General features: G+C 35.7%; 1 protein-coding gene across 1 annotated transcript in view; it reads right to left on the bottom strand.

The window, feature by feature from the left end:
- Positions 1–21888, bottom strand: part of BBS9 (Bardet-Biedl syndrome 9) — a gene marked incomplete at both ends in the record, with an annotated part of 174741 nt that overhangs the window by 140072 nt on the left and 12781 nt on the right. Inside the window, 2 exons of the mRNA XM_084260646.1 lie at positions 1438–1522; positions 5553–5727. Coding sequence (XP_084116772.1) covers positions 1438–1522; positions 5553–5727 — 260 coding nt within the window. The remainder of the gene's footprint in view (positions 1–1437; positions 1523–5552; positions 5728–21888) is intronic.

Below are 21888 nucleotides of genomic sequence, written 5' to 3'. Positions count from 1 at the left end.
AAATCCAGGAACAGAGCATCAGGCTCATTTAAATATGCCTCTGTACATGTCATTAGATATTAAGGGCAAGGTTAGGGCGTAAAAGGTTTTACTTATTCTGCCAATACATATAAATGGAAAAGCAGAGAAAGTTTTAGGTGTGTGAGCCAATATCCATCCTTGCAGCCACTAATGTACACACTTCAATTTGAATAATGTTTGTGTATATGATAGCTTGTCTACTTTTACAACTACATACATTGATATAATAAGCAACTACTTATAAATCCTGCCTTGCCTATATCCTTACATCTTTAAACAATAATACTGCTTATTGATATATTCCATTGGTTTGTTATTTCAGCTCCTAGGAGAAATTTCAACTAATTCACACATGCAAAAATTGCTTTTGACTGCTGCCAAGCTAGTTAAGCAGAAATTCAGAATTTCTGAAGTCAAAAAATATCAAAGTTCAACTGTCAGCACTTCCTATATGAACAGCATCAATCATTTTACTTAAAGAACACTGAATGTGTTAGTAAACATACTGGCATATATGATATATGAAACCTGAAGTCCCATTTTAAAAGTCAAAGGTGAAAAAAAAGCCAGGCTTAATAGTCCCCATGTATGCTTTTCATTTTATATTTTTTTAAAAGTATTCAATTTGTGGCATATCTGATGAAGCTTTCAAATTCCTTATTTAAAAATTATGTTTTGTCCTAATTCAAAATATAGGATTCTGACTCACTTACAGTTTGAAAAAATTCTACAATTAGCCACTGGAATGAAGATGTTCTCCCAGTATTTTAATCTCATACCTGAAATATGCTGAATCTAGCATTTTACATGGTACATTTACGAGACAAGCAATTCTACTGCAAGACCACAGAGACTGAAATTCTCTTCCTCTTAATAGAAGGCAGCTCAAATATTAAACAACTCAGTCACAGAGACCTCCTGAAGACCACTGAATCCACAGGCTTTTGACAGTGAGTCCAGGATACCGAACATTTACGGAAACATTTTTCACTGCTGAGTTTTCACTAATACAAAGGATTCCCCGAGTAGAATGAGGTTAATTTTGTAAGTTCAATACAAAGTCACAACTAGACTTAAATTAAAAGCATGAGTAATATTTCAGCTGTACCTATTTATCCATTTCTTTCCAGTTTAAGTTCTGTATTACAAAGACTGCCCTAGAAATAGTTATTTCCAGTACACTGTTCCTTTTTTTTTTTTTCCTTAGAAGAACAGTGAGTTTTAAGGCCCAACTTTAAACAACTGAGACCCAAAGAAATCTTAATAGAAATTCACTGCAGTCTTTCCATTGTCATTAATAGCAACTGGACCAGATCCTTTGTCAGCAGACAATGTTTCCATTCGTTACTTAGCATTGGTCTTTTTAACATGTATGCAGTGTACCACACAGGTTATGTAAAATAAACAGGCTTTTACCACAAGTCGTTTTCCAGAACCAAGTTTTTGCTGTTCTGTTTCTTGTCTTTCATCAGCATCTGTTGCAAATGCCAGTACTTGGTATCTGTTATAGGAAAAGAAAAAAAAATATCTATCTTTGTAGTTAATACCCTTACATTAAGTAAAAAATAAAATATAATTATCATATTATGAATATACTTATATACAGTAAAAACACAGTCTAAAAGGATTGTTAGAAAGCCCTCTGCAACACATCTATCATCAGTAAAGAGATTAAATATCACCGTAGAGTAACAGCTAAGTAGAATGGCAAAAATTTAAAAAAAACTATTTCTATTCAGATTTTATCTGGTGTTAAAATAAATTCAACAGCTAAATGTATTAGAGGATAGAAATCTAGACCACAAAGAAGACGGAAGCACAAAACCAGCCTATCTACATATTGTGAAATTACAATTCTAAAAAAACATAAGCTTTAAAAAACCTACTACTGAAATATAATCTGCTGTATCTAAATAGTAACATGCTAAAGCATAGCCATTAAATAAACTAAGTGGTTCCAGTCCAAGAGAGAACAGGAAACTGGCACCAGTAGGTGGCACATGTAGCAAGAGATGGGAGGTTTGAGGTTCAAGAACAACCGCACTAAGAAAAACTGGCAATGAAAGGATTAAAACAAATTATGTCAACTGCCATAGAAGTTCCACACTTCTATCTGTCCTCATTTATTCCTGTGCAATCCTCAATGTTCAAACTGCATTTTCATTGACTCTTTAACTATTTCTGTCCTGAACTTGTGCTAACTTACTGAATGATCTTGTTTCTAATGTATGCTCATTTGGTGATCTGGAAAATCATGAACTTTCTTACAAAAACAAAATAAAACAAAAAGAAAACAACTAAATACTTTGCTTTTAGATCTTGAAAGAATTTAGAATCAGCACAGGAAACATTCCTTTCATGTTAAAGCACTGGTCTGTATGAAGGAAGACTGATAATTTGAAACTTGGCAATTTGTTCTGCCAGAAACACAAAATAGAACTGCTGTATTTTCAATTTATTTTAATAAGAAAAAAAATGTTTAATTCAACCATAAACATAACCTCTTCCCTTCTTACCATGTCGATTTCCTTCATTTTAGAAGGATTACCTAACTCTAATGTCCTTATAGCTCTCATACACACTAGACCTCGGTATCTTAACACTTGGCACTGAAGACCAATTATTGGTATCCAAGCAAAGAGTTCCTTCAAAACTACACCTTCCTACAATAAAAACGACACAGCTGTGAATCAGTGACAGGCTGAAGAAAATTTTTTGCCACATTTGCTGCAAAAGTCAAGAATCTAAACATAATGAAAATACATGAGAGATTAATTTTAAAGAAAAAAAGTATTTCTTCACTATGCTGGCTTTGTCTGGGGTAGAGTGAATTTTCTTCACAGTAGACGGTATGGGGCTCTGTGGTGCTTCGTTGCCAGCTGGGATTAAACCATTACACTTACCAATATTAATAAATTATATTCTAATTTATTTCTTAGGAAAAATATGAATTTTCTATTAAATTACTTTTATTTGCAACACATATCTCTTCTCCTATATTAAAAGTACAATACATGTGTTCTCCAATCTGCTTATGCAGTATCCAGAATATAAAAAACATCTGATTAATCTTAAATAGCACAATAAAGAGAGTACTACATGAGAAAGGACTCAGAGCAAGGTAGTATGACAAAGCCTGGTGTTAGATTAATATTCCCTGGATTAGATTCCTAAAGCATAATCTATAGAAAAGCAGCACTCATTTTCTTAGCTATGATTACCTCAGTAAAAAAAATCCTTAAGGCTATTGCCAGCCCATTCCTCCAGCTTTATGAGATACCTCTGAATGGCAGCCCTACCTCTTTAAATTTAGCCATGTCATACAATTTCACATCATCCCTCTATTTCAGGACATGTGTTCTGTCCTAAGGTCCAGGATGAAGATGTTAAAAGAAATACTTGCTCCAGTATCAGCTCCTGAGGGACATCACTCAGCTGCTAGTTAGAACGGGGGACGGCTGCTACTCTGTCAGCCTGAAAGTTTTCCCTTTTTCTCATTAATTTTTTAGGTTTTTTTTTTTTTTTATCATGGGTAGTGGCTCTGCCCCAAACACCACTCCACACCAATTTACTGCTAGGAACAGAGATTCAAAAAGCCTTGTCAGTTTTAATAGAGAAATGATGAAGCAAAGCAAGCATGCAGTTCCTTGGTCTTTTCACATCTTTAAGTTGTCCAATCTGTTCAGCAGTGGGTCAATTTTCTGCATCTACCTTTCATATCTGAGGTATCTATGGAAGTCCTTGCTCTTCAGACCCTCCACCAGCAGAAGTTACCAAGCTTGTATCTTCTCAATCCCATACCCTGCATGTCCACATGATGTTTTATATTCCTCTTTAACGGTCCATTTAAACTTCCATCTCATACATTTAATTTTCCCATACATTTCCTCAGTCATAGAATCATAGATTCATAGAATTGTCTTGGTTGGAAGGGACCCTTTAGTTCATCAAGTCCAACCACCACCCTAACCTGCCAACCACCACTAAACCATGTCCCTCAGCACCCCATCTAACCAGCTTAAATACCTCCAGTCACGAGCAACCTGTCCAGTCAAGCTGCCTTCTGCTACTTATTTTCTTGAACATCAAAATGGATTTTTCTTGTCTCTGAGATGGTTATCCATGAAGATTCACTACCTCTAAGCCCTTTTGCAATTTAGGGTAGCCTCGCACAGGATCCAGCCTACCACTTCCTTGACCAAACTCAAGTCTGTTCTCTTGAAATCTACAGTCTTTACTCCACTACTTATCTTTCTCACTTCTCTCTGGATCTTAACCTGAATCATATCATGGTCACTGCAGCCAATGCCTGCAACACTCAATGGCAGATGCTGACTATTGCTTCTCCAAACATTCTCTTCTGAGCTGTGGATTCAGCAAAGCATCTTCCTTAGCCAGGCTACCTAGCACCACCATCAAAAAAGGTTTTCCCTAATGCATCTCAAAAACCTTCCAGAGTGCTGAAGTCCATTATGTTGCCTCCCCCAGCTGACGCTAGTCCTCTATGAGAACAAAGGCCTCCAACTGGGAAACTTTTTTAAAACAGGATTTGTAGCAAACATCTACCACAACATCCCCTTCCTCAAGCATCCATCAAGATGGTTGCTTGACAAACTCCCAACATGGTGCTTCCATAAGAGCATTCCATGTATTCAAGCTGCTCATCCAAGGTGAAGATAATCCCTTCTCCCCTCCCCCCCCATCTGTCTGTTCTTCCAGAAGAGCCTGGAGTCATCAACTACAGCACCTTAGTCATGCATTTACCCTGTCATATCTCTAACTGCACACACAACTTCTAGTTCCTCCTCTTTGTTGCCAAGCTGTTTGTAAATATGCACTTTATATGGACACTCACTCATCTCACTTTCTCTAAGGTATTATGAAAGCATCCTTCTTTGTACACTTGATTCTTACAGGCTATACCATCACTTACATGCTGGATTTAGCACCTATCCCTCAGTCTAGCAGTCAAGGTTAACAAGCCTCCTCTGCCACTTTGTCAGGTGGATTCCATCTCTCCCCATCAGTTCTCATTTGAGAGGATCCTATGACCAGAAAGTCAAAGCCCTGTATCAAATCTCTTCTGAAAACTGAATAGATCCATCAGGCTAACACCTCTTTGCATCAAAATAAAAATCCCACTGAAACAATTAAAAGGAAAATCTTGTTCAAGCAGTATAGCACAGATAGCACCGAAAGCACTATGCTGAACTGAAGCAGGAAAATCTGGCACTTGCAGAACAACATGATATGCCTTGGATAAACTAGCAAACTTTACACATTTTTACAAATAAAATAGGACCACAGAGTCCTCAGAACATACAGTGCATTTTGTTCTATGACTCTGCAGAGACAGTAACACAGAACATATAACAAACATACAGTATTTTACTTTTCTTTCCTGCAACTACATAGCACCTGCTTTGCGATACAGTGTTAGTAAAGGCGATATAAATTAGACGTTGTTATTTATAACTGTTTACATACTAAATGATGGCACCAAAATATAATTTCTGCACATGTTCACATACTTGTAACTCTCAACCTGTTGACAAGACGACACTGTAATGAAAGAATCCGTCCGAGAGCTGTAAGCCAGGGGACCAGGCAGAAGAAAACCAGGTAAAAAGCGGCCAAAAGCATAGCTTTCCTGCTCAAACAACATCAGCATCCCATCCATTGACTGTATGCAGATCAAATCTCGACCTAAGGAAAGCAAAAGAAAGAAATACAAAGGAAATAAGCCAGTGTTATTTTATATAGATTTAATACTAAAACTGTTAGTAAATTAAAATTGTACTCATAAGGAATTCTAACCAAAAAAAAAGGATTAATTTTAATTTACATGAATGTTTACTATAAAGGAAGAACAGTCAATATTCCATCCTCAATAAAAGCTCACTTACTAAAATAAACAAACTAATTTGTTTTCAGAATAACATTCAGAACATGTTAAAAGCAAAATGACATACTTTATTTCAACCCAAAAATTCTAAAGATGTGACTATTTTTTAAACTGAAATATTAACGCTCCCAAATACTGCAAATTATTCTGGTTCTGAAATGCCTCTACAATTTAAAAATGGTCATAACAACTGTGGTTTTAAGATAGGCTGTTCTAGTCTTTCAGGACTACCTAAGCTACATAACAAAATCCTACAAATAGATATTGTTGTGAAAAGAGTACAATAACATTGTTTTCCACAGTTTGTATTCACATTTTCTGTCTTCAAGGAAAGAAAAAAAAAAAAAAAACCAAAACAGGCCCACTTAGTGTTACCAACAAGACTAAAATAACCAAAACCACCAAATAAAAAAAATCAGCTTGGAAGAAATTACTTCAGGCCTCATCCATTATTCAGCAGCCTCAGGACATGACTTAAGACACAACTTGTGGTGTCTCAAGTGCACCATCTAAACTCAAAGACTCATTTTGAAGACTTCTGAGATGCATAATCAGATTATGCAGTTTGCATTTCATATGCAAAGGTAACAATTCAAGCAAACAATATTTTGGGTAACAAAAGTCAAAGAGACATTCAGTATCTGAAAAAGCAACAAATGTAAAGTACAGTGCAATCACATATCCACCGTGTTTCTTCATAGAATCTTTAACCAATTAAATAGTAGCATAATAGGTACATTGTTTTACTAGTCTTTATGATTAAAATATACAATAAAAAATTAGTATTGGGTAAGAACAGAAAAAATAAAAAGAAGGTAAAGCAGCTGGGTCCCTTCCACCTGCCCTTCTTCATACCTTTTTCAGATTTTCCCATTTTCTAAGAATCAAATTCTCCTATCCTTCTTGCCAAATTCTGCACATAATTCACTACATACTCTATAAACCCTGTTCCAAATATTAACTATTGATAGAAAGAACATTTGAAAGTCTAATTCATGATGTTCATTTCGCAGAGGTAACGCTGAAACTCACTCTCTGGTGAAAAAGTTAAAATACTTTAATCCTTTCCACCGATGATTATAGAGATATAACTGCAGAACAATTTAAATGGTACAATTTCAGGAACACTGATGGCATCTCAAGCACTTAATCACGACACCTGTTTCCTCCCTTATGTTTGACATAGATCTTCACTGAAAACCTTAAAGGTCATTATTATTTAATGGACTTTTGTTGGTTTGGTCTGTCTGAAAACAGACATACATTTTGAAAACATATACATTTGAAAACAGTGCATACATTTTGAAAGAGAACACTAACTGCTAATACCAAACACTTAAATTTTGCTTTAGCAAGGTAGTAACAGCATTTTCAAGTGACAAATTCATATATGTAATTATAGAAAATAATTTTATTCACTTTAGGAAAAAAAATCCATTATTCCATATTAAACATGCGAGAAGTACTCCATTAATCAAGAGTCCCTGGTGGCTTCAAAATGAAACTTACCTGAGAAACAATGAAAACTCATCCTCTTAAGCTAAAAAATGTCAGAATGCATTCTGTTACACAGAATCCATGCACTGTTACACAAAAGCAATTCAATGTGGAAATCATTAAAGCACTGTTCAGTAGGAGCCAGACTGAGATTCTGCCGGATACTGAAGTCAAACCAACATATCTTTGGGCGTTTTTTCTGCTACTGAAAGTGAGAAAATTTAAATATATCATCTTTATAGCAGCACATTAAACCAGTGACCACTTGTCACTAGCAACTTCAATTTGATGATTTAAGTCTCAAAAGTTTAATTTACAATATTCTGAAGTTTGCACCACTACACTGGAAACTTGAAACATTTTAAATGTTTCCTCTGCTATATTTGTTAATCTTCAGATTAATGTCACACATCCTTCCAGGAAATGTAAACTCTTTACCTCTGTTAACAGCAAAAGTCAATGAAGAAATGTTGCCTGTGACTAAATGCAATCATTTTTGAAAGAAGTGTGACCTAGATCTACTAAAGCATTTTCTAAACAGACCAATTGTTTTAGAGCTATCATTTTCCTAGGATTTTCTACACAGACTTTTTAAATTATAAAGCAGAGCTTAGGCCTTTTGTTCAATCTCAGAATTTATGGTTTAGAAAATTAGAAACATATTCTACAGTATACAAACATTAGATATGCATAAATACCCTAAATCCTTAAATGTACATAACTAGTACATTTCCTCTGAAATTCTTGGTATAAAGCAGCTTCATCAAGAAAATTTATCCTCTTAAATATTATTCACAGGACAGATTCTAAAACTGTTCGATTTACTCATAGTTTGCTGACAAATGTTTCTCCAGTAATGTACACTGTAGAGGAAAAAAGAGAACAAACTGGAAGTCTATGACCAGTCTAGTTATGACCTAATTGGATCAGACATATAGCGGGCTAGATTACATGACTGGAGTGCTAAGAGGTAATTTAGGAAAAGCAGGCCATAATGGTGATGGGGAGTTGCTCTTATAGAGCACCTAGAATGCACACAGTTCTGCCTGGGGACAGGTTATGAGCCATTCAAGAGTTTATGGGTCAGGACTACTGAGAAGACCAATACTGGAGTCTGCCTTAGGCCACCTAATCGGGAATATGTAGATGAGGCACTCTTCAGATAAATGGCAGAAGCCTCATATTTGGTGACTGGTCCTCACTCAACCACTCTGATATCTGTAAGAAGGACATCAGCAGGACACAAGAAATCTATGAAGTCTGTGTAACACACTGACAAAAACCTCCCCACTGTGATGACTGATGACCTAAACAACAGAGGTGCTCTGCTGGAACTGATACTTCGAAGCAAACAAGGATGTGAAGGCTGGGATACAGTCTTGGCTACAGTGACTATGAGACGGTCATGAGGATGACCAAGATAAATTCAGGAGCATAAGAGGAAAGAGCAGGGAATAGAACAGGACTACAGCTCTCGACTTGAGCCTCTTCGGGGATCTCCCTATGAGTATCCAATGGTATATGGCCCTGGAAAGAACAGGGGTCCAAGAGAGCTGATAAAACTTAAGGGTTACCTCCAAGTTCAAGAACAGTCTATCACAATCAGCTGCAAGTCAAGCAAAGGCAGGATAAACACCGAGCTCCCAACTACACTGACATAATGTGTAAACAAGGTAGAAACAGGGTCAGGTGACTTAGGAGAAATATAGGGATACATCGTTCAGGGATGGGGTTAGGAAAGCCATAGCACAGCTGGGCTGAATCTGGCAAGGCATGTGGAGAGAAGCAAAGTAAGATTCGAGAAATACACAGACGTCCAAATGAAGACTAGGAAAAATGTGGGAACATTGCTCAGTAGAGCAGGGGTCACAGTGACAAAGGGCATGGAAAAATTAAGGAGCTTGATACTTTATTTTCCTCCACCTTTGCTAGTAAGACTGGTCATGAAGAATCCCCAAGCCCCCAAAACCTAAGGGAATCTGAGCAAAGGAAGATTCACCCTCAGTGGAAAGAGGTCTGGTAGGGAATATTTAAACGAAGCAAACAAGTTAATAGAGCTTGATGTGATGCACCCACAAGTGCTGAGGGACCAGTATGATGTCAATGTAATGTCACTCCGTTATCTTTGAAAGGTCACAGCAATCAGAAGTGGGATTGGAATAGATGAAGTCAAGAGAAGAATCATTCAAAGAAGGCATTCTTTTCTCTCTGGTCTATTCCAAGGCACTATGGCAGATACCTGCTCCTTTAGGCTGTGAAATTTCACAGGAATTAGTCCTGTCACATACTCCTGATCAACAAACAGTGAAAACCATTCGAGAAATGAGATGTTTTGGAGTAGCAAGCTTCCACTTCCCAACAGTTGCTGGTATTATTATCAGACTGCTGATACTGTCAAGAAAAGTTATCAGTTAGTCATCTTGTAAAATTATGAGTAATCAGTAAAAGTACACTGAGAAATTTGTACACTGATTAACTAGTCAAAGGTATTAGCCCACTGGTTGCAGTCTCTTAGGTATGGTCATCTTAAAATACGGTTATTGGCTACCAGAAATAAGTAATGGCATTTTTATTTGGCTTGCAAGAAAAGGGTGCTTCATAATCTAGATGTCCATGTGACCACACTTATGTCTGTTACCTCAAAATCACATACGTTCCCATTCAGCATTGAAGGGTATACTAAAAACCCTCTCAACACCCTTCATCAGGTAACTGTTCAGTTCCATTTCTCCTATACACGTTCACCAAGAACACAACTTTGTAAGTCTGGCTATAAAGAGTCTTCAACTCTTCTCCCACAGTTTTCTATGAGTTTTCCTACCATTAGCAGTGTGCTACAGAAGAAATGTGCAGCTGTCTGCCCTGTTTCCAGACCCTTAACTTTTATGTCTAACTTCAGTGAAACTCCCTGGTACCTGAAACCTGAAGACAAAAAGAAATTACAGGTATCAGCTTGAAAAAACATTTTTTAAAGGGACAGTAGAAGACATTTGTGCTTTTTTTCTGAATTGCCATCTTTTCTTCCATGTAAAACCCGGGCCAGGGGGGACCAAAAAATTTAAATTGTGCATAAAATAATTCAAGTCACAAAAAAGAGTAACAGTAATATATTTAAAATTTTGCCATCCTGCTGTTCTTCTGTTTTGAAAAGTTCTAAATATTGCTCAATATATAGTAATATTAAAAGACATTCCATTTCAAAGTGAATGCATTGACACAGAAAACATATTTTGTAACAGGATTAAATTTTAAATACTTCTGTTTATGCTGATAATAGTAAGAAAGCTATCTTCTACACAGCTTCTGTCCACAACCTTCAGGGTTTAAGCTTGCCTAAAATATACAATTAAGTTGTTAATTTCTATCCTTCAGATATAATTAATATGCAGTGGCAATCTAGTAGAAATATTACAATTCAAATAACAGAAAATAGCAAAGATCAGTAGAGGTGTTCAGATGTTTCTCCTCAACAAACAGCTTCTGCTCTCATATTCTTACTAATTTCACTACATCATGAAAATGATGATCAGAAACACTGTAGCCACTTCTGCAATGTATATGAAGCAACATGTCATATCAGACATGGAAGCATTCATTTTTTACATTCACAATCCCCAATCACACACAAATATCATTAAAATATCTCCTGTTTCTACAGTAGTGATATGATTGAATATGGCATGACATAATAAGACAAGAGCACTCCAGTATTGCGCCATACTGTCTGAGGAAATAAAAATACATCACCCTCTTTGCCTTTAAGAGCACAGCATCATTCCTTAACATACATACCTACCACTTTATTCCTTGTATTTGTGTTGTTCTTACTCACTAATTTTCAAATGTGGATTTTAACTAGCTTTTACCAGTGGATCAAGCTCCAATCATCCAAACTCTTACATGTAAAGCATAATTAAAGAAAATTAAATTGTGTATGAACTCTTACTTCCCAGCTTTTTATAAGTCATCTTATTTCCTTTGGCCATTTGTTTTTAATGTGTAACTAGTGAATGGAGTTTTTATGTTTCACTTTAAGAAATGCAGTCTCCCAAAAACTCAGCCAGAAATGTCCATTTCAAAAAAAGCTCATTGCAGCCAGTTGGCTTTGCCAGTGACATATTTATAATGTGAAAATATAACCCATAGTGTTTTCTGCAGATCAGATGGAATCACTTAGCGTACTCTACACAGTTTCAGCAGCTTGTGCCTCAAGAGGAATGTCCCTCAGCCAGAAAGTGTTACTTTTAAGCACAAGTCCAGCTACTGTTGTTTTGTAGTTTTGTTATTCTAGCATGATATGAATACATTTACGTCACACTTCTAAACCACAACATATTTTTAGACCTAATGCAAAGCCAAAATGAGAGACAGGTGGTAGCTCTTTGAAATAAGCTTCTAATTAAAGCTATTTTGGAGCTCATGTTTTTTGCATGTTAATGATTTCCTCTGCTCTGAACCTCCCCTCTGGCACCAAATCATTTTCATAAAAAGTACATTATGTAATCACAAGGCCTGAGCACCATGTGAAATCATGCAATGAAAACTACAGTATCAAATGGGATAAATTAGAAACCAGAAAAACTTAATAAAGTTACAGATTTTAGGGAGACATCAGGAGAGAGAACTTTACTGCCTCAATAGTAACCAAAAGCTTCAGCCCAAAGCCTCACGTGGAAGGAAGTGTCAATGAAATAAAACAAAAAGGATAAAGTGGCATTTATAAGACACCCAGGAACCTAAAAGCCCTTTAATGATGCATAGAAAATGTTTTCCTAATGTGACAAAAGGAAAGTTAAATCCACAGTGCGTTGACCAATGAAGCGATGCACAAAAACTGTCTTCCCACATACCAGAACAGAAATTACTGTCCTGACTTGAAACAAGCAAGTATGTTTTCCTTCATCACTGAAATTTACCTCCCAAATTTTCTCTCAGCCTAGAAAACAGCTTCGTCCAGTTCAAGCCCATGCTGGAGAATTCAACTTACTGCTGAGTATAGCTCCCGAAGCAAAACAGATCTGGGTCAACTGTGAGAAAAGCACTTCAGGAATCACTTCTGACTAATGGAAAAACCATTTGAAAATATGTCAGGCAGTTCTTAAAACAATGTATGCCTAGTAAAAGGCAAGTCTTCGGTTACTTCCCTAACCCAAAGCAGGAAGCACATGTCAGTGTACGTTCAGAAAGAACTCCGAATTGACTAGCTTGGTGGTCCTGTGGCTGCTCCTTGCATTACTACAGAAGGGATCAAAGTTCAGGACTTCAGCTGCAGCCATTCATTTCAGGTCGTGGGATCTGACAGCACCGCCGAGTCAGTGCAACACCCCGCACACGTGTGAAGGGGAAGAGGAAAAATGCCCACACCACTCAGTGCTAAGGCAGGTACCCATCCCAAACAATGCACAAAGTGTACACATGTTCCAGCTGAGATCAACTATGTGCTTTTCTGCTGAAATTGAAAAACTGCTCCAGCAGGAAGGACACAGAAATGAAGAAGTGGATAGGAGTTTAAGAGAAATTAAGGAAAGTATTTAAGGTAAACACTAAATCCTTATTCTACTAATACTAGTTTTAATTACTTTATAATCCCTTCTGGATATTAAAGTATTGCAATAAAACCTGTTCACAAGTCCCAACACAAGAGATGCTCTCACTGTAACAACCTGTTCCAAGATGTCTCCTTGGTCAAGACCTAGTAAAGCATGCAAGACATAGTTGCCATGAGAAAAAAATAATCTTCTTCCTTCTGTCAGCCACCACACTGTATTCACTCTGCCTTATCTCTTGGAGATTTCTGCCTGATGTAAAGCATAAGGAGGATTTTAGATGGAAAAGGAATCTAGAACTATTAAAGTATCTCCAAAGGCCAATCAGCCTCACTCACACAATTAATCCTTTAGAGACCTCTGATATGCTCCTTTTTTCTTGATGCAATTTGTACCACAGAAGATGACATAATTAAATTATGCAATTCACAAATGATCCCTTTAAACCTCATATTGACCTGAAGTAGTAGAAGGCCTCCTAGGAAAAACACTAGCATGGTTCAAAGGAGCACAGAAGACTGACATACAGTATAGAGATCTGAAAGTAGAGCTGCAACAGCCAACACACAAAAGTACCTACTGAATGTAACCTGGTATTTGTCACTGTGCAGACAGGGGAGGTAAAGTCCCTCCTCTAAACAGATTATACTACTAAAACTTGTTTATCACAAGTTCACTTTCATATTAAACCAAGATTTTTTCCCACACTCGAGAGTGGATGATTCCATCTAGTGAAACAAATAGTCGCAGGAAAAATGTTCAGGCAGCTGTGAAAGCTGTGTCACACAAAGTTGTTCTTCTTACCATACAGCAGATTAATTATAGGCAGAATAAACAGAGAGGGTCTTGAAAAAGAAGATTAGCTGTGCATGGGAGAATGGCTGTATGCATGCAAGTAGCCTGAATAATGATGATTCATGAAGAAATGGAAGAATTCTTTTTTCCTTAACTTCTGTTTCTTATCTTAACTTGTTGAGTAACATCTTTTGAGCCCTGGCAACTGCAGAAATCTTCTGTGAAGTCCCTGCTTTCATAGAGGTGTTACCATACTGATTTAAGCTTTTTCTACAGAAGGTAGGAGAAATTCTACTCTGAACCTTTCTAATGTCAAGCCGTCCTCATTTGAAGTTATAGACCTACCATACATTATATAAATATTATAGAACATCCTACTGAACTAGCAAGTCTCCCACAAATAAAAATGACAAAGACAAGTACTGCCAACAGTTGCCCTTCCAAATCAATAGCCTTTGACTGCAAAGTTATTTAAGGCACATGGATGTTTCTAACGTATCACAAATCAATAACAGACGTTTTCTAGAACTCAATTAAAGTTGAATATAGGCCCTGTTTTGCAATATTTTAGATACTTCCAAAAGGTCTTAATTCACCATCACACGATAAGTCTATTATCTTTAAAATTCCATTTAAGACAGACCTGAAAATTTACAAAATCCCACTTTTAAAACCCAGTGAAATTCCCCGTCTTTTCTCCTACTCTTTCATTTCTAATCTCCTTCAAGTGAGAAGCTTCATGATTTCCAACCACTTCCAAAGCACTTTGATTCTTTACTTATTTTTTGAGATAGAGAACTTTTGCAAGTATTTGCTGAAGAATGTTCCCCAGAATAACTGAAGTCATATCCAAATAACTCATTAAAAATAATTTATAACAAAGTCTAAGAAACTGAAACTTACAATGCAAAACTGGCAGTTTACAGAATATTAGATAGAACATCTGTACCTCTTTGAGAAGTTTCAAATATCTCATTAAAATTAAACAGCTTAACTAAATATCCTCAAAAACACCAATAAAATACAGCCACTTTTCCCATTTAGACAATTTGTCTATATATCCTGGGCTGTAGCCAGCATACAGAAAGGACTAACTCTCACTCTGTGGTCAAATGAGTCAGAGAATTACATCTCTTATCAAAAAAATAATTAAAAAAAAAAAAGAAATCACCATCCCTATTGGTTTCCTTTTTGGCAGTCTCAGAAAAGACCACATAAATTTAGCAAGCAGGAACAATTTATTACCTTGCATTTAAAGGCTGCTGGAAGCACACTGTAAATAAATACTAAAGTGATCTTATTACTTTACCACTATCCTTACAAAATATTATTTTCGTAATTTTGCAGGTTAAGCAAAATGATACCTTTTAATTCTTTTTTAATTCTTAAGTCAATCCTCATACTAAAGAGCAGTGGCATACATTTTATTTCTGCTGTAATGCTTCCTTGTCCTTTCATTCAATACAGTCACCAAATCCATTTTGGGGGTTATTCACATTTATCTTTATTAAACCATGCTCACAATCAGACTCAGCCATCTTAAAGAAATGCAAAAATTTAGCAGAGCTGCAGCACTATTTCTTTAGGTTACAAACACCCTCACTAGATCTGACCTTATACAAAGGGCAACAGAGCAGGCAACTCCAGCAATGCACGGTGACATTACAGATTAATTTTGTGTAAAAAATGAATTTTGAATCCAGTAACTCAAAATTTTCTTTTTGGTCTGCTAAACTTTTGTGCCAGATTGATTTTTCAATCCCTCAGAATTCTCCCATTTCCCCTAAAGCTTCAAAATTTTACTGCTTGAAATGACAGCATTGTACAGCTCCAGCCCTTACATTTTCAGGAGGCAAAGGCTCTGCTACTTAGTAAGAACTATAGTAAATGTAAGCTCAAGTCTCATTGACCAAAGCCTGCATTATCACACAGGGGAAAACGTGGCAGTCCTACACAAAACAAGTATATAAAATTAGGTCTACCAAAAATTTCCTGGGTTTTTCCAGCTTCTTGGGATTTCTAGCTATTTGGTAACACTTTTTAAAACCATCTTCATCTGCCACAAAATCAGAATTGTCTTCATGATTCTGAAGTAAAATGACCTTGTCACGTTTTGACTTATTTTTATCTCCCCTTGCTAGTCTGTTCCCTCTCATTTTTGATACAGGCAAACTGTATTCATTGTCTTTGCTTGGCATTCTTTTCTATGTTTGGAGCATACACACAGACTTACTCACCATTACCTAAAACCTCCAAGAAAATCTCTCTGGAATTACATAGTAGAGTTTTTTCTAATGGGACAGATTTGTACCAAACCTAATAACACAAAGTGGAAAGCATCATAGACTGTGCAAGATATATTCCACTCCTCTAGGAAAATCAATTAACAGGAGTTTGGCAACTTTAATTTCTATAGCTCGTAAACTTTCTGTAATGGAGTAGTCACAGATGAACACTAGAAAAATAAACAAAAGCTACATACACAAATATCTGAAAGACCCTTTGAGAAGACAGAAGAGACTAAATAGTTGGAAACTAGAATGACAATCTTTTGGATGAAAAAAATATGGGGCAGCAAACAAACCTGATAGATATATGCATCCACAAGAAATGCTGGAACATATAAGAAAGTACATATGTAAATAATGAAGCTGTGCATAGGTTTGAAGTAACAGAAAATTCATCATGCCAAACTATCAGACAGGGTAATCTATACTGCATTTCTAAACTTTAGAGACAGCATCTCTAAACTTAAGTAAAACATCTGATATGATCTCAGACAATTGTCTCACAGGAAACCAGAGAATGGCAGGCAACAGCACTAAGATGAAGAATCTGGGGATTAGAATAGGATGATGAATTAAATATGAGTCAACAATATGTCACCAAAATGACAAATGCAAGATTGGATCATTATTAATATACATGTACTATTAAAAACATATGAGGTAATTATTGTTCTGCTTGGCATTCGCTGATTCTTGGCAGGAATACTGCAGAAGCCATAACCCCACATCCAAGATGCAAGACATTTTATACCACCAGTGCACAATGACTGCACATATTTGTGTGTCTTTCAACAAAAGAAATTAGAAAAAGCATCAAATGAAATCAAAGTTTTGAAAAACAAGTGTTTCACTTACATACACAACTGCTCCCAAAGTTATGTATTTCTACAATTGGTTTGATTAATTTTAATTACAGTGCTTTGTTTAAAAGAAATGCAGATTGAGTGATATATCTAGCAATGTGAAACTGAAGCAAAGTTCTGGCATACTGAAGGCAGTGGGAGTTTTTACTTTAGTTAGGCTGTGATCATACTCACTACTGTTAAGAGAAGTTGAATAAGGTAAAAGGAAACGGATGGTAAGAGATTCAGAGAACATTTTCCTTGATTATTTTTCCATTCACACGTTCAAGTCAGAGATGAGGTTCTAATGGCATGATTTAAAAAAAATACTAAGGGGTTTCCAAAGTTACATGAGAAACCATTTAGATGTAGTCATCAGCAGATCTATTCCATAAAAAAAAAAAACCAAACCTCACAAAGACCAAGCCTTTCAAATAATCTGTCCTTATCCAGAAGCAATTTAACAGGAAAGGAACAGTTAAACATTCTGCTTCTTAACAGAACTAGCCAATAAATCAGAGTCCAAATTTATACTGCTGCTGTATTTAAACATAGTCATAAGAATCGTTTAACCTTATAGCATAAAACTCAGCTGATAATTTTTTTCTGACTAACACCTAATAAAATTCATTCTTGCAGAATTGTGGAAAAGTTAAGCACAGTCTACCCTTCTTATAAAGTTTCCTGTTACAAGATTGCATGGTTTACACATATGTTGTATTTCATTATTAAAAAAATTCCTCTGTATAGCACCCTCTTTGTTGTAACACTCCAACATAGTTTGCCTCTAGGCCAGTGCTATAATAAAAGTAAAATGAATGCAAGGCCATTTGCTGAGGAAAAAAAGATAGGTTCAAGGTATTTTCACACTTCTTTGCTTGTAATTTTTTCATGTCAAAGCTGTATTTTCTTTTTTCCTTCCCTTTGCTATTGTTTTATTATTTCCTTTCACTGGTACAGTATCCACCAAACAATTTCAAATAGATCTGAGCTATTCTGGAAGCCAATATAAGGCAGTAAGGTTTCAGATTAAAAAATAAATTACAAAATCTGTGTCTTATTAGGAGCATCCAATTGTAAAGAATTTATCAATTCATTTGAAGAGGTTCACAGATTATTTAACTATTAGATAATGCAAGTATATTTTGTGGAACCGCAGAAAATGGTAATATGGCTTTTGCAGTGAAAATAAAAAGCCATTATCTATAAGTGAACATGAAAAATTACCCAGCAACTAAGAAAGCAAGGTTATTAAACTTTGCTTTCATTGTGTCTGTCACTAAATAAATTTAGTATTCTATTCAAGAATAACCCAATATCTTGTATGTCCCATTGGTAAGCTATCAATATGCCATTTCTTTAGTTCTTAAGTAGAAGGCAAAATCTTAACATAAATTGAAAAAACAAACTGGAAGTGTTGAGAACGTTCATACACCCACCTTAACGTACCACTTACACCTTGGAGAACAATCACAGAATTCAACCTTCACCTAGGAAAGGTGAGGGTTATTACATCATGTGATCACCCACACAATTCCTGAGCACATCACACATTAACTCAGGAAACTTGCTTCATACAGTAGTCCTTCAAAGCTCTAAATTTTGTATCCACTCCTTACACACAGTTTATTCATGTATGAGCTACTCTCCTGCCCACCATTCAGTCTAATGCACAACTGACCACTGAAATTCATGTAATAACCTGCAAAGCCACCTCAGCTTCAAGTAATAGTGGGTTTGGTTTTACTTTAGCTCACTTCTCCATTCCTTATATCATTTCAACATCAATTTTTTACATGCACTTTCCTCAAACATCAGTCACATCTGACTCAAGGCAAACAACAAAATCGTGGCCCAATCTGCACAAATTTTTCTTTTCCTACATAAGAGTGTAACACCATCACTTCTTACAAGCAGGCTCCACACCAGTAAATCTCTCTTTTTAAGAGCAGCAAACAATGTATTGACTCTTTCTCAAGATGTAGAAGTACAGGCTAATGACCATAAGCTAGCAGAGCTGTAATCCATTCAGCAGAAACCAGTAATGCAGAAATTAGAGTACTTTTCCAAGTCAGTGTCTCTTTCTCAGCTTTTTCTAAGGGCAGGTCAACACACCATGTCACATACCCTCAATGTGAACAAGACACCAGACAGAATTCATTTCTACATGTTGCAGGTACAAAATTTATATATATGTAGCACTAATTATCTAAACATCATATTAGAAAAAGGCTATAAAAATTAATTATGAAGTGATATGAATTTATTTGCATTAAGAACTAGTTTTTCCTCATGTAAATTGCCTGCTAATCTACCATACCAATATGTAAATTCATGTAAATCATAAGGAAGCAGCTGACAATTCTCAGATATCTCTGAGATATCATCTATAAGAAGTTTATATATTACCACATGAGGATGGTTAACTCCTATTGCTTCAAACAATTGAAGCCAAGACTGGTAAATTGATTAATCAAAGTTTCTGCACAGCTAAAACAGATCCAATCCAGCATTAGTTTAATTAAAAGAACAAGCCCTAAGAGATACAAATTCTACACAAGAACATAAATGACATTTTCTTGCTAGAACTGAAAAAAAAATAAAGAATGGAACAAAACTATGATCAAATTATGTCAATCACAAAATTTAACAATACTGGCTCAAAATCTAATCACTACATACTTAACATAGAAAAAATTCTGCTTTTCAATAAACATTGTTTTAACTTTAATTAAGATTAAACAATATGTAGAATATTGATTAAGACTTGGCTATTTCTAGATTAACAGCAGATTTATGCCTTAAGAACTGGACGTACACTGCTGTATATAGAAGAACAAGAAAGCAAAAGGATTCTTAGCTAAGATACTATATTCACTCACTTGATTCATGCCATTTCATTCTTTTAACAAACTCAAAATAAGCAACTCATTTATCAGAAGTTTTCTATCAGCACTGACTTTCAATCAGCTGAATGAAGTTCCATTAGTTATGGTTTACCAGTCCAGTACATCATTTTAAACTATTTTATTTAATTGCCCATTAGAATCTTGCTACTCCACAGAAGACATTTTGAGAGATGTTATCCCAGTATACAAACACGAGTTCTAAACCAGCACATCTCATGGTGTCTGGTATACACACTGTTGTAAATCCAGTGCATCTGCCTCGGCACCACATAGCAACCACAGAAGCATAAATTGCTCACATTAGATAAACTCAACTCACATCTTTGTTGTAGTAGTAAGGAGAGAGTTTGGCTTTTCAGTGACCAAAGATTCTAAACAGACCTAAGATGCGCAGTTACTTTCTCACTTCTCTCCCAAACTAAAATATAAGCAAAAGCTATGCAAACTATACCCTCACTATTACAAACCAATCAGTTTTTTTCAGATAATCTTACTCAATAATCTAGCACTTGATTCAACTATCTTACAAAGACCCAGAATGACATACTACACATATGAAAGCAGAATATGCTTTCCAAGACATTGTAAGCTATTAGCAAACATGACTTCATATAATGAGAGTTGAATTGTTACTACAACAATCTCTGGTGGCATAATTGCATGATGTCATAATAGTATAACCTGAGCTTATAAAAATTATATTATGAAAAAGGTTATTTGTGCAGTTCAGTCCTCATCATAGGCAAGGGTAGGATACAAATAATAAAAGGGTATGCTGTTTCACCTTCATTTTCTTTAAAAAATTAAACCAAAAAAGCTCATAGTAGAGTCACATCAAGTTCTTTAATTTTTATATTTGAAGGAAAACATGAAGACTGTACAATCTGTTCATTACTTAAGGGCTATGACATTTAGTGGCTGGGTTAAGAGTTCACTTCGTTGAATAAACAGTGTTCAGCACAACTCATGGCTTTATCATGAATCATCCTTTCTAAAAGAATGAGAACATTGCAGGAGAAACTCAGCTTACAGGTTTCACATCAGAAGGAAGAGTTCAGAAGTATGAAAAGCAGATATATGCATTCTACATAAAAAACTCAGTGACTTAAAAATTAGGTACAATTTCTTAAAATCTGGGCTAATGATACCTAATCTTTCAAATATAAAACGACTAGTTGATCTTCCTGTGACACTTCCTGATAGCTTCACATTTTCATTTTAGCAGCAATATTCAGAGACAGAAGGAGCAAATATGAAGTTAGAGCAGCAAAGAAATGCAAAGTTCTATATTGTAATCCTTCCCTTTGCTACAGATTTTTAAAGTCGTAAATCACAACTAACTCTGCCCACGCTGTGCCTGGTATTTGTTTTCATCTTTGTGGGTTTTTTCTATTTACTTTACTTAAAAATGTTTCCATTAGCTTTGTGTAGGATTCTAGCTGAACATACCAAAGGATTTCCTTGCTATTTCCCACATCCCTGACTCATTCACAGTTTTGCTGAAAGACTCAAGATTATTTCACTTCTTTGTTACAACCAACAGAAGACATTTTGTTTTAATCAATAAAACTCTTTCAGCTATACCAGTTTTCAGAAAGTGCTGTTGTGTTTTCCATACTTCATTAAGTCTTGTGGTAAATACACCTGTAGAATAAGTTCAAGTATAAATGCAGTTTACTAAACAACATCTGTAATGAGAGGACCATCTAGTGGTGATAACCACAATTCACACCCTGGTGTTTTAAAGACAAATGCACACTTAAACTATGCAAGTCACAGGACAACTTATCAGCCTTTGTCTTTTTCATTCCATAGCTTCAATCATTTCTTTGATTTAGATTTTTAGTTTCTGAGACGAGACTGAATAAATGGGCTTGTTGATTGTCTTCATCTGTTCCTGTGATGAGAACATCTATGTCAATTCTTCCATGTGTGAAAGTTGCTCACAGCATCAAAACATCTGAAGACACTAGAAAGAATGAAGCTGCTAGCAACTAGTCTACAAAACATGTTTGTTTACCTCTCAATTCTCTCCTCTGAGAAATTTCTAATACCAATTTTCCTTAAAAAAAGAGACCAAAAAAC

The sequence above is a fragment of the Gallinula chloropus genome (assembly GCF_964237585.1).
Source record: "Gallinula chloropus genome assembly, chromosome: 2".
In the NCBI taxonomy this organism is placed as follows: domain Eukaryota; kingdom Metazoa; phylum Chordata; class Aves; order Gruiformes; family Rallidae; genus Gallinula; species Gallinula chloropus.
This window is presented reverse-complemented; position numbering and strand designations above follow the sequence as displayed.